This window comes from Rhinoderma darwinii, chromosome 6, assembly GCF_050947455.1.
Source record: "Rhinoderma darwinii isolate aRhiDar2 chromosome 6, aRhiDar2.hap1, whole genome shotgun sequence".
NCBI classification, from domain to species: domain Eukaryota; kingdom Metazoa; phylum Chordata; class Amphibia; order Anura; family Rhinodermatidae; genus Rhinoderma; species Rhinoderma darwinii.
In genome coordinates, this window is record NC_134692.1 from 15313525 (window position 1) to 15328862 (window position 15338).

At 38.1% G+C, this 15338-nt stretch overlaps 1 protein-coding gene across 1 annotated transcript in view; it reads left to right on the forward strand.

Annotated features, from left to right (window-relative positions):
- THSD7B (thrombospondin type 1 domain containing 7B) overlaps positions 1 to 15338 on the forward strand; it is a 406197-nt gene that overhangs the window by 101909 nt on the left and 288950 nt on the right. Inside the window, exon 3 of the mRNA XM_075829232.1 lies at positions 13882 to 14692. Coding sequence (XP_075685347.1) covers positions 13882 to 14692 — 811 coding nt within the window. The remainder of the gene's footprint in view (positions 1 to 13881; positions 14693 to 15338) is intronic.

Consider the following 15338-nt stretch of genomic DNA (forward strand, 5'->3'; position numbering starts at 1 on the left):
ATCATCTTTGTGAGTGTAATGGGAAAGGCAAACTGAATAGATTAACAATGTTACCACCGTCTTGTAAACTGTAAGCTCTTGGGACCAGTAAACCAAAAATGCTTTGTATTACTAAAGAGCGCCTGTCGCTGCGAATTAACATTTTAATAGCGTAGTAAAAACGCTCAGATTTCATGCTTTCAATTTTCATGCTTTCATTCTATTTTTCTATTTGACTTTTAAATGGTGATGGTGTATTATGTAAATAAGACATATTCTGTAACTTTTGCGCAATAGAGAGAATTAAGATGTCCCCTGTTATTGCGACTTGAGAAGGGGAAAGTAAGAAGTCATTGCTAAAATGAAGGAAATTCAGTAACCCGGGGTGAACTGAAAGTTTACTGAGCCCAATGCGGAGGAGATCACCCGTTAAATTCTGTCAATGAAGTAGTTAACTGCTACAGGTGGGGACTCACTGCTATCATCACCCACACGGGTTGGAAAGTGAAGTCTAGGGGGTCACCTCAGCTATGGGACCCATGGGCGTCAGGGTTGTTCAAGAAAAGCCCACCTAAACATCTTCTGAAATCATTCGGACGACTCAGAAGATTCATTATTGAAGGTCCATGAGCCAAGACCACCGCCAATTCTAAGGACAAAGAACAATGACGCATGATCAGGACGAGGTTTTAGAAACGTAATATATTAAAAAAATTAATTCTGTTTATATTCAAAGACAGCAAGCAGAGATGTTGACCACTGTGACTAATTATGTTGTATCATTGCTGCATATATGCCATTCAGGAGTCTGGGGATGCTGGACAACGACACCTGTGGGAGTTGGTGGTTATATTGGTTGTTGTCGAGCTTTCCAAGGTATGGCTGACTGGGAATTTTTCAGATGACTTTTGGACTTAGATTTACTAGAAATATTTGATTGCGGGTAAAATGCTCTTAAGTAGATGATTATATTATTATTCTGTACAAAAAGCATGAAATGGTCCTTGCAGTGAGTTCTGTGTTTTGCTGCTGTGATCTCACAGCCGGGGACCCTGATCTAAAGAGTTGTACAAACAGAGATATACTGCGCCCTACTCCATAGTTATCTATAGTGCAGCGATTGCACTTCATCCTGCTAAAGAGCTCTCCAGGGCTGATTTATAAGAGCTCTTCCCTCAGCATACATCCAAATTAAATGTGAGAACCTCCGACTAAAAAGTAATTGCTCCAAGGCCATGATTCAAAAGGATAAAAAAAAATCAATTTTCGTTTTATTTAAAAAGGAAAGAAAGTTTAGATCCACAGTTGTCTCCCATCTAATACTGAAATCATTGATTGAGCTGATTTACATTGTAAATAAATATATTTCTTACAGTAATAAACAGGAAAGGATATTTATTTAGGTAGCGCAAGGGAAACTCAGCTTATCCTTTGCATTACTTTTGATGTATTTCCCCCTGCAAAAATATAACTACTGTGGTACTGCCCCCTATGTACAAGACTATAACTACTATAATGCTGCCCCCTATGTACAGGACTATAACTACTATAATGCTGCCCCCTATATACAAGAATATAACTACTATAATACTACTCCTATATACAAGAATATAACTACTATAATACTACCCCTATATACAAGAATATAACTACTATAATACTGCCCCCTATATACAAGAATATAACTACTATAATACTGCTCCTATATACAAGAATATAACTACTATAATACTGCTCCTATATACAAGAATATAACTACTATAATACTGCCCCCTATATACAAGAATATAACTACTATAATACTGCCCCCTATATACAAGAATATAACTACTATAATACTGCCCCAATATACAAGAATATAACTACTATAATACTGCACCCTATATACAAGAATATAACTACTATAATACTGCCCCTATATACAAGAATATAACTACTATAATACTGCCCCTATATACAAGAATATAACTACTATAATACTGCCCCCTATATACAAGAATATAATTACTATAATACTGCTCCTATATACAAGAAAATAACTACTATAATACTGCCACCTATATACAAGAATATAACTACTATAATACTGCTCCTATATACAAGAAAATAACTACTTTAATGCTGCCCCCTATGTACAAGACTATAACTACTATAATGCTGCCCCCTATATACAAGAATATAACTACTATAATACTGCCCCTATATACAAGAATATAACTACTATAATACTGCCCCCTATATACAAGAATATAATTACTATAATACTGCCCCTATATACAAGAATATAACTACTATAATACTGCCACCTATATACAAGAATATAACTACTATAATACTGCTCCTATATACAAGAAAATAACTACTTTAATGCTGCCCCCTATGTACAAGACTATAACTACTATAATGCTGCCCCCTATGTACAAGACATATAACTACTATAATACTGCCCCCTATGTACAAGAATATAAGTGCTATAATACTAACCAATATGGAGACGATTATTATTATTAGTCCTCATTCACACATTACAGATTTGGTTAGTATTTTGCATCAGTATTTTGAAGTAAATCTGTAGTAGATGGAAAGAAGGGAAGAAGTATGAATTCTTCCAATATATTTCCCGTGTTCAGTATCCAGTCCTGGTTTTGGCTTACAAATACTAATGCAAAATACTGATTAAAAGTTGCAATATGTGAATTAGACCTTATCATTGATACTGCTATGAATAAGAATATGCACATACAGGAGAATAGTAATTTCAATATAAAGTTGATATTAGATGACTCTACATAACCAGGAAATGTTTCTATACTTATGAAGGCTCTTTCATTGATATAATTTTGAGATGTGCTGTTGCTGTTTACGACTCCTATTGGTCTTTATTAGCTGCTTTAGGGCATGCCCACATGTGGCGGTTTTCCTCCGCAACTGTCCGCATCAATGCCGCACAGAATCTGCGTTGCAGATTCTGCGGCGGATCTGCCCAAAATGTGCAGTAAATTGATGCGGACTAGCTGCTGCGGACTGCGGGAAAAGTGCTTCTCTTCTCTCTATCAGTGCAGGATAGAGAGAAGGGCCAGCACTTTCCCTAGTGAAAGTAAAAGAATTTCATACTTACCGGCCGTTGTCTTGGTGACGCGTCCCTCTTTCGGCATCCAGCCCGACCTCCCTGGATGATGCGGCAGTCCATGTGACCGCTGCAGCCTGTGATTGGCTGCAGCCGTCACTTAGACTGAAACGTCATCCTGGGAAGCCGGACTGGAGACAGAAGCAGGGAGTTCTCGGTAAGTATGAACTTCTATTTTTTTACAGGTTGCTGTATATTGGGATCGGTAGTCACTGTCCAGGGGGCAGAAACAGTTACTGCCGATCGCTTAACTCTTTCAGCACCCTGGACAGTGACTATTTACTGACGTCTCCTAGCAACGCTCCCGTAATTACGGGAGCCCCATTGACTTCCTCAGTCTGGCTGTAGACCTAGAAATACATAGGTCCAGCCAGAATGAAGAAATGTCATGTCAAAAAAGCAAGACGGATCCGCAGCACACATAACATGTGCATGACAGCTGCGGACTTCATTGCGGAAATTAGAATCTCCATTGAAGTCAATGGAGAAATTCCGCCATGTGTCCGCAACCAGTCCGCCACACCTCCGCAACAGACAGAGCATGCTGCGGACACCAAATTCCGCTCCGCAGCCTATGCTCCGCAGCGGAATTTTACGCATCGTCTAAACGAACACTGCTAAATAGAAGTGGAAGTCAATGGAGAAACGTCTCCGCTGCGGATTAACGCCGCGGAGTGTCCGCAGCGGAATTCAAGTGCAATTCCACTACGTGGGGCTTTATCCTTATAGTTTGTATTGTCCAAGCATAGAAAGTTTTTCTAAAATCTGTAGTGGAATTGCTGCAGTTGCTTTGTTTGGTGTTGATTTCCTCCCGAATCACTTGCATAGTCCACTTGGTTTCCCATCTGTTCATTGCGAGGCTTCCAGGTATTACCAGCTGAGCACATTGATACCCATGAGGCGCTAGTAACTCGATTGGACAGCGACTGTTCAAGTGCTGACACATCCGTCATTGGTCGGATTATCTTTGTCGCAATGACGATCTACAGTTGGGATTTTAATATTACGTTAGGTTTTAGGAAACTTTTTGTTCAAAGTGACTGTTAAAATGGAACTTAAAAAGTAGTTACAATAAGATACATAACATCCCTATTAATATTTTTAGTCTTTTATGGATTTTTTTGTACATTTGACAGTCCGGTCAGAAGATCCACAATGTCCACTAACCTATGATGCAGATAGATTTATAAACTGAGACTACCTCAAATTTTTTTACAAAATGTTTTCAATTGTTTTCATTTACATTTTTTTTTAAATCATTTAAAAAAATAAAATAAAAAAAGACTGAAGCCTTTTCTTTTGTCTCGACAGGTCCCCTTTAAAACAAATTTGTTAAAGGGGTTGTCCTATTTGAGCAATCCTTTTTTTTGTTGGGAGGGTAGAAGTTGATCACAGACTATTCCATTGCTAGTATTCCCAGCAATCAGCTGTAATCTGTGGGGAATCGTGGTAGCAAGTGAATCATTTTCCTGCAGCGTCACCACAGGGGAAATTAGGCATTACACAGAACCCATTGAAATCACTCGTCTGTTCGTGGGTGTGTTCAGTCCTCCACTGTGAGAGACACTCTTTGTAGCCACTCTGGCTAAGAGATAAAGGTCCTGAATGGGAGACGCCCTTTATTAACTCCAAATTCCTTGTTACGGTATTTGAAAATGGGTCTTCTAAACCAGACAACCCCTTTAAGAAAATTGGGGGCCATTTGGCAGCTCATCTGTAAAGTGAATGTCTTTGAAACCCTTTCATAATATATATGTATATGGGCAGGAGCAAAGTTTTTCTAATACAGATCTCCAAGTCTCCTGTTTTCCCTGACACTGTAATAGATAAATGATAACATTCTGCCTGCCTGCAGTCTCCACTAGGGGGAGCTTACTGAAGGAGCTTACTTACCCCAGGAGCTTACTGAAGATCGATCTATAATTGAATATTGTAATATTGAAATAATAAATTCATATGCATTAAACTCAAAAGGGAAACGGTCAGTAGGTTTGGCGCCACTAAACCACCAGCATGCCATTCTGCAGTTTGGGTTTTGGGTCTACGTCAAAAATGTATGTTTCAGGAATTATTACCAAAGTAAATTACAACCTCCCAGAGAGGAGTCCAGGTAAGGGGCTCAGCTGCATTGGGCGCAAGCGCATTGTGCACATGAAGTGGAGGACAGTTCACCGTATTTCTCTGTGCATGCGCAGTGTACTGTCCTCAGCTTCATGGGCATGCACCCGATGCAGCTGGACTCCTTTCGGTAAGTTGTAATTTACTTTACTAACTATTCCTGAAACGCCCATTTTTTACATCGGCAGGTTGCATAGTGGCGTGCCTGTGGTTTAGTGGATCCAAACCTACTGACAGGTTCCCTTTTAGCTCCCCTAGTGGTGGCTAAAGGAAGATAGAATTTTATGGCTTTGAAAAAGGAAGCAAGGAGTTTGGGGATCCATGAGCTTTATTTTTCTGATATAGAACCCCAAAGTTGCAACGTTTTGTAGGGTCTCTTAAAACCCAGGTGCTATTTCAAAGCAGCAAATCTAGGTTATATAGTGTAGAGTATTTTTCACTCCGATTTGTAAGTGTCTAACACAAAATACCATCTATTCAATATATTCAGTGTTCCCATGTGCAGCTCTGGGATCTAAGGCAACTAGTCTAATTAAAATAATTATAATTGCAAAAAAAAATTCTCTTTAAAATGTTCTTTGTGTAGGAGTTCTTCATATCTGCGGCAATACAAAAATGCCCCCCCCCCTTTCTAAAGGCCCCTATTATTACATATTTGTCACAATTATGGTTTCTGATTTTCAAACCAAGTATAATATTAAATGAAGGTAACTTGATTAAATATTCATTTATTAGTTTACATCCATATCACCCATATGAAGATGCAGTTGGTTGAGCACAGTTTATTATACCAAACCCTAATGTGTATTTATATGTGCAGATTGCGTGGGTTTTTTGCTACATTGGGTTTTCCATGGCATTTTTGTGTAACTCTGCCATTTATTTGCCTTGATTTTGCTACAATCACTGCAAAAAATACCTTAAAACCTGTACATGTAAATACATACTTAAAGGGGTTCTCCGCTTTAGACAATCCCTATAGTGAAAAGGGTCCCTTTACAATAAGCAGATCACAAAGTGTCCCCCTGCTGGGACCCTTAGTGATCAGCTATAATCCGTGGGAAAATCTGGGATGAAATGTTAAATTTCCCTGCAGCACCTCCACAGGACAAACTAAGCATTACACGGCGCCCTTTTAAATTAATGGGCTGTCTGTGTAATACAGGACAGGTCCTCCAGAGTGAGAAATGCTCCTTGTAACCGGGGAAAGTTTAAAGGTGTTATGTAGGGACCGAAAAATATTAGCAGTGTTGCTGTAAGCTATGTACAAGCAGTAGCAGTAGTACAGCGATTACATAGAGTACAGCGGGATCGGCCACATGACGAAGAGTCATATCGTCATCAAAGAAGGCTGTGCAACCAGACTTACGGTCCCTCGGAAGCGCTATTAAAGATTTAAATCTCAGAATCAGTGCGACGGGGGACCGGAATATATATTAGCGATTTTATTCACATCCTGCAGGGACTACAATGCTAATAATTTTTGGTCCCCACATAACCCCTTAAATTTAGCTTTGCTAGTCCTATATCTAAATACCCTTGCCAAGGCAGAATTGCTTCTTGGTGCCCTCTGGCACTCATCACCCGGGCACATGCCCTGCCAGCTCCCCACTGTCCTTGCCCCTGGCAGGAACAATTCATGAAATATCCCAGAAGAACAATCACGGGAATGGAGGACTCCTGATGCATTGGAAGGTAGCTCACTTTGGTGGGTGGTAAGGGGCCAATGACCACTCGTAGTCTACCAATTGTGGGTGTTTACTTTTACATCACTATCTTGACGATGTAGCCATCGTATTAAGTACGTACGTATGGAATATAAGGTTATTGACTATGTTGGGGCAGTAGCAGATGAAGGGGGACAACCTCTTTCTGCACTTTCTTACACACAATGGAGAAGATTTATCAAAACTGGTGGAAGAGAAAAGTGGAGCAGTTGTCTTGCAGGTCTCATTTCCGACACGTCCGCCACCTGATTGGTTGATATGGACAACCGCTCTACATTAGTATTAATACATCTCCCCCAGTGACTCTCTGACTAGCTACAATGGGCAAACTTACAATCTGATAGCGAATCACCCCTCCGACTCTTTATTCCAATGTCATACATTGACGAATCGCTCTGCCGCACCGCGGTCGTGAACTTTACCTTGTGTACTATGTATCCAGACAGTATTTGAAACTAACATTTATTACACGCAGCACTTGGTGTTAGGAAAACAGTGCTCTTAAACAGATGGATACGCTGCTATAACAGCCAGGAGCAGATGGGCTTATTAGGTTTTAATACAAAAAGTTCGAGAGAAGAAATGTGCGAGGAGCGGTTTTCGTTTCCAGACAAAAAAAAAAAATAGTAATCATTGAGCAGGAGCCGAGCATAATGAGTCCTGCTGGATAAATACAACTTGCTTGTGCATTATAGAAGTGGTGCAAAAATCTGTTCCTTGTTCTTTGTGTTGTAGTGATTGGTGCTCATGTATAAGTAATGGGGGAGATGCCGTAATGTAGTCTTTATAAAGTGTTCAAAGAGGAGCAGTGTGAAACTTTTTTTTACTTACAAAATCTTTTTAAGACGTCTTGTTCATTTTGCAACATATGCGTAAGGCAAGGTTCACTTTTCATTGCTGCACCGCATCTAAACACCATGGCATAAAGACACAATAATATATGTGCTTTTGTTACAATTGTTGGTGAAATCGTTTTTCTTAAAGGCTATGTACACCTTAAAATTCGTAAAAATTCGTAGTAGTCCAGTGACAGTGCGTCCTGTGTGTCTCTGAGACGTAGGATCCATCTGTTACTGATCACATCTAAGTTATGAACTTAGATGTGATCGATAACAGCTCAATCCTGTGTGTGAGAGACACATAGGACCCGATGACACTGAACCCGTCAGTGCTCCAGACCTGACGCAGCTGTATCTCAAAAAGTAAAAATCATTTTTAATAAAAACTATTTATAAAGTTGCACTAATCCCACTGACTGACATTTTTATTTAAAAGAAAAATTACATTCAAAGGTTTACATAGCCTCTAAGGAAGTATTATTTGGATAATGCATATTATTTGGGCACTATGAGGTGGTATTTTGTGGGCTGCATATGAAGTATTATCCGGTCATTTTAAGAGAGTATTATCTACAAACTGTATAGTGGCATTATTTGGACACTGAGTGGCACTATTATTTGGGCATCTTTTGCAGCTTTTCAACTTGCAAGAAAAAAACATCTAAAAAATGTTGTGTGGGGACCCTACTTTGCTGGTCCTGGTTCTGGAATTGTCACCCAGCTTTTCCAGACTCCATCATGGAAAATCAAGTTATATAGTGACATGGATGTCAGACAGATTTCCCAGACATAGATATACTTAGGCAAAATATTGTCTTATCGGTTAGTGCAGTATTTATGCAGTTTCACTGGTTTTAGCCGCATTTTTATCTTTTCACAAAGTATAACCTTGAAAAGGGCTGAAATACAGAAATATGGAAAACGACTAAGCTGTATGAAGAAACCCACGTAGACGGCAGAAGATAACACTTCCAGCAGCAAATAATGACAAGTCTCTTAAAATTAACAATTGCATGCATTGAGAATGTTGTATTCCATAATGAGGTTATAGTTCTCCTTCTCTGTACTCTGTATAAATGTGTCTACATATAATTGTTTCCTTTGTTACTAAAGCCCAAGTAATGACCCCAGATAACTTAAAGCGCAGCTCAAACTCCAAAAGATATTTACATCAAGGAAACTTTTACAATCAACGGAAAGAAAATAAAACACATTGGGGCAAATTAATTAATAATGGCTTAAAGAGCATCCTTCTGCAGTGATAAAGGCCATGAGAGAATCTAACTACTATAATACTGCCCCCTATGTACAAGAATATAACTACTATGATACTGCCCCCTATGTACAAGACTTTAACTACTATAATACTGCCCCCTATGTACAAGAATATAACTACAATAATACTGCCCCTATATACAAGAATATAACTACTATAATACTGTCCCCTATATACAAGAATATAACTACTATAATACTGCCCCCTGTATACAAGAATATAACTACTATAATTCTGCCCCTATGTACAAGAATATAACTACTATAATACTGCTCCTATATACAAGAATATAACTACTATAATACTGCCCTCGGTATACAAGAATATAACTACTATAATACTGCCCCTATATACAAGAATATAACTACTATAATACTGCCCCCTATATACAAGAATATAACTACTATAATACTGCTCCTATGTACAAGAATATAACTACTATAATACTGCTCCTATATACAAGAATATAACTACTATAATTCTGCTCCTATGTACAAGAATATAACTACTATAATACTGCTCCTATATACAAGAATATAACTACTATAATACTGCCCTCGGTATACAAGAATATAACTACTATAATACTGCCCCCTATATACAAGAATATAACTACTATAATACTGCCTCCTATATACAAGAATATAACTACTATAATACTGCCCCCTATGTACAAGAATATAACTACTATAATACTGCCCCCTATATACAAAAATATAACTACTATAATACTGCTCCTATATACAAGAATATAACTACTATAATACTGCTGCTATATACAAGAATATAACTACTATAATACTGCCCTCGGTATACAAGAATATAACTACTATAATACTGCCCCGTATATACAAGAATATAACTACTATAATACTGCCTCCTATATACAAGAATATAACTACTATAATACTGCCCTCGGTATACAAGAATATAACTACTATAATACTGCCCCCTATATACAAGAATATAACTACTATAATACTGCCCCTGTATACAAGAATATAAGTACTATAATACTGCCTCCTATATACAAGAATATAACTACTATAATACTGCCCTCGGTATACAAGAATATAACTACTATAATACTGCCCCCTATATACAAGAATATAACTACTATAATACTGCCTCCTATATACAAGAATATAACTACTATAATACTGCCCCCTATGTACAAGAATATAACTATTATAATACTGCCCCCTATATACAAGAATATAACTACTATAATACTGCTCCTATATACAAGAATATAAGTACTATAATACTGCTCCTATATACAAGAATATAACTACTATAATACTGCCCCTATATACAAGAATATAACTACTATAATACTGCCTCCTATATACAAGAATATAACTACTATAATACTGCCCTCGGTATACAAGAATATAACTACTATAATACTGCCCCCTATATACAAGAATATAACTACTATAATACTGCCTCCTATATACACACGAATATAACTACTATAATACTGCCCCCTATGTACAAGAATATAACTACTATAATACTGCTCCTATATACAAGAATATAACTACTATAATACTGCTCCTATATACAAGAATATAACTACTATAATACTGCCCCCTATATACAAGAATATAACTACTATAATACTGCCCCCTATATACAAGAATATAACTACTAGAATACTGCCCCTATATACAAGAATATAACTACTATAATACTGCCTCTATATACAAGAATATAACTACTATAATACTGCCCCTATATACAAGAATATAACTACTATAATACTGCCCCCTATATACAAGAATATAACTACTATAAGGGCGGGTTCACACATAGCGGAATTTCACTTAAATTCCGCTGCGGACACTCCGCAGCGTTAATCCGCAGCGGAGCCGTTTCTCCATTGACTTTCACTTTAATTTAGCAGTGTTCGTTTACACGATGCGTACAATTCCGCTGCGGAGCATAGGCTGCGGAGCGGAATTTGGTGTCCGCAGCATGCTCTGTCTGTTGCGGAGCAGTGGCGGACTGGTTGCGGACTCATGGCGGAATTTCTCCATTGACTTCAATGGAGAGTCAAAATTCCGCAATGAAGTCCGCAGATCTTATGTGTGCTGCGGAGCGTATTGTTTTTACTACCATGACATTTCTTCATTCTGGCTGGACCTATGTATTTCTAGGTCTACAGCCAGACTGAGGAAGTCAATGGGGCTCCCGTAATGACGGGAGCGTTGCTAGGAGACGTCTGTAAATAGTCACTGTCCAGGGTGCTGAAAGAGTTACGCGATCGGCAGTAACTGTTTCTGCACCCGGGACAGTGACTACCGATCACAATATACATGTATCTGTAAAAAAACATATAAGTTCATACTTACCGAGAACTCCCTGCGTCTGTCTCCAGTCCGGCCTCCCAGGATGACGTTTCAGTGTAAGTGACGGCTGCAGCCAATCACAGGCCAAGCACAGGCTGCAGCGGTCACATGGACTGGAGCGTCATCCAGGGAGGTCGGGCCGGATGCCGAAAGAGGGACGCGTCACCAAGACAACGGGCGGTAAGTATGAATTTCTTTGACTTTCACTAGGGAAAGTGCTGTCCCTTCTCTCTATCCTGCACTGAATAGGGAGAAGAGAAGCACTTTTCCTGCAGTCCGCAGCGGCCAGTCCGCATCAATTTTCTGCACATTTTGTGCAGATCCGCTGCAGAATCTGCAACGCAGATTCTGTGCGGTATTGATGCGGACAGTTGCGGAGGAATTCCGCCATGTGTGGTCATGCCCTAATACTGCCCATATATTCAAGAATATAACTACTATAATACTGCCCTCTATATACAAGAATATAACTACTATAATACTGCCCCTATATACAAGACTATAACTACTATAATACTGCCCCCTATATACAAGAATATAACTACTATAATACTGCTCCTATATACAAGAATATAACTACTATAATACTGCCCCCTATGTACAAGAATATAACTATTATAATACTGCCCCCTATATACAAGAATATAACTACTATAATACTGCTCCTATATACAAGAATATAAGTACTATAATACTGCTCCTATATACAAGAATATAACTACTATAATACTGCCCCTATATACAAGAATATAACTACTATAATACTGCCTCCTATATACAAGAATATAACTACTATAATACTGCCCTCGGTATACAAGAATATAACTACTATAATACTGCCCCCTATATACAAGAATATAACTACTATAATACTGCCTCCTATATACACACGAATATAACTACTATAATACTGCCCCCTATGTACAAGAATATAACTACTATAATACTGCTCCTATATACAAGAATATAACTACTATAATACTGCTCCTATATACAAGAATATAACTACTATAATACTGCCCCCTATATACAAGAATATAACTACTATAATACTGCCCCCTATATACAAGAATATAACTACTAGAATACTGCCCCTATATACAAGAATATAACTACTATAATACTGCCTCTATATACAAGAATCTAACTACTATAATACTGCCCCTATATACAAGAATATAACTACTATAATACTGCCCCCTATATACAAGAATATAACTACTATAATACTGCCCATATATTCAAGAATATAACTACTATAATACTGCCCTCTATATACAAGAATATAACTACTATAATACTGCCCCCTATATACAAGAATATAACTACTATAATACTGCCCCTATATACAAGAATATAACTACTATAATACTGCCCCTATATACAAGAATATAACTACTATAATACTGCCCTCTATATACAAGAATATAACTACTATAATACTGCCCCCTATATACAAGAATATAACTACTATAATACTGCCCCTATATACAAGAATATAACTACTATAATACTGCCCATATATTCAAGAATATAACTACTATAATACTGCCCTCTATATACAAGAATATAACTACTATAATACTGCCCCCTATATACAAGAATATAACTACTATAATACTGCCCCTATATACAAGAATATAACTACTATAATACTGCCCCTATATACAAGAATATAACTACTATAATACTGCCCTCTATATACAAGAATATAACTACTATAATACTGCCCCCTATATACAAGAATATAACTACTATAATACTGCCCCTATATACAAGAATATAACTACTATAATACTGCCCATATATTCAAGAATATAACTACTATAATACTGCCCTCTATATACAAGAATATAACTACTATAATACTGCCCCTATATACAAGAATATAACTACTATAATACTGCCCCTATATACAAGAATATAACTACTATAATACTGCCCCTATATACAAGAATATAACTACTATAATACTGCCCTCTATATACAAGAATATAACTACTATAATACTGCCCCCTATATACAAGAATATAACTACTATAATACTGCCCCTATATACAAGAATATAACTACTATAATACTGCCCCTATATACAAGAATATAACTACTATAATACTGCCCCTATATACAAGACTATAACTACTATAATACTGCTCCTATATACAAGAATATAACTACTATAATACCAGAACAGAAAAAGAGCTAATGTAGAACGGCATGCCACCAAAATGTGTTCCTATTCCGTTTTCATATAAATCATAATACACAGTAGAACTGGTAGAGTAAACTTCAGTATATATTGACAATTACAATTTAAAAAGGTCACTGAATCATTGTACAAAAATAAAGATTATTATTAATATTATTATTACATTTATTCTTAGAGGCTATTAAAATGATAGATAACACATGTGTATATTTTGTATCTTTCCCAGCTAATAAATACTTAATGGTTTTCCAGGTACATGGGGTCAATGCATAGGTGAATGTGGACCTGGTGGACTACAAAGCCGCTCAGTTTGGTGTGAGCATGGAGAAGGTTGGGTGGCTCATATCAAAAACTGTGATCCACAGGATGAGCCTGCAAGCCAAAGGAACTGTTTTAAAATCTGTGACTGGCACATTGACCTCTATCATTGGGAGCCTACAGAATGGGCCACTTGTGTTCTTGTGCCCTCTGCCCACAGTGAGGTTAAAACCGGATCCTTGGAGTGTGTCACTGCTCAACGAGGCTTACAGCAGAGAGAAATCACCTGTATCCACAACATCAACAGATCCATTGTTCATTCTGAAATCTGTGAACATTTTTCACCACGGCCACCAATTGAACAAGCTTGTCTGGTACCTTGCCCCCAGAATTGTATAGTTTCCGAATTCTTACCATGGTCTACATGCAGTACAAACTGTGGAACCCATCTCCAGCACAGAACTCGATCCGTCATCTCTCCACCTTCATATGGTGGAGCAGATTGTCCAAACCTCACAGAATGGAGGTCATGTCCATTTCGCAGCTTCTGCTCTTTCGGAGAAGAGGAACATACATACAGTCTTAAGGTTGGACCATGGAGTGAGTGCAGACTGCCACATTTAAAAGAACTAAACCTGAGTGGAAGGACCATGTTGGATTTTGGGTCGGATTCTGGGGAAAGAAGTACATTCAGACAAGACGGTTCCAGGTCTTATGAGCGTTCAGATACCTTGGATTTGGTGATTGGTTATCAGACAAGACAAGTGCAATGCACACGGAGCGATGGAAAGAATGCTTTACTAAGGTAGGAACGACTATTAGTAAAAAACCTTTATAACACATGTCTAACTTAGGCTTCGTTCACATCTGCGTCGGGACTCTGTTCATGGGTTCAATTGGACCTTTCCGTCAGGGGAACCCATGAACGGAATCCAAACTGAAAAAAACTGAAGCCATAGGTTTCCGTTTGCACCACCATTGATTCCAATGGTGACGGATGCGGTACAAATGGTTTCCGTTTATCAACATTGTGTAAGGGTTCTGTTGTTTTGATGGAATCAATACCGTAGTCGACTGCGCTCTTCATTCAGTCAAAACAACAGAACCCTTACACAACGGTGACAAACGGAAACCTTTTGCACCGGATTCGTCATCATTGAAATCAATGGTGATGCAAACGGAAACCTATGGTTTCCGTCTACTTTAGTTTGGATCGTTCATGGGTTCCCCTGATGGAAAGATCCGACGGAACCCATGAACGGAGCCCTGATGCAGATGTGAACGAAGCCTAAAAAGGCAAGAATGCCCTTATGCCCTCATCCCAATTGTGTCTGACTTTGATAGGTAAATGCTAAAAATTGGTGAACCAGGAGTGGGAAAAGGTTTATGGCACCTAAGCTGCATTTTGTTGAGCCAGAGCCAAGTGATTGACCGGCTACCGAAAAACTGGG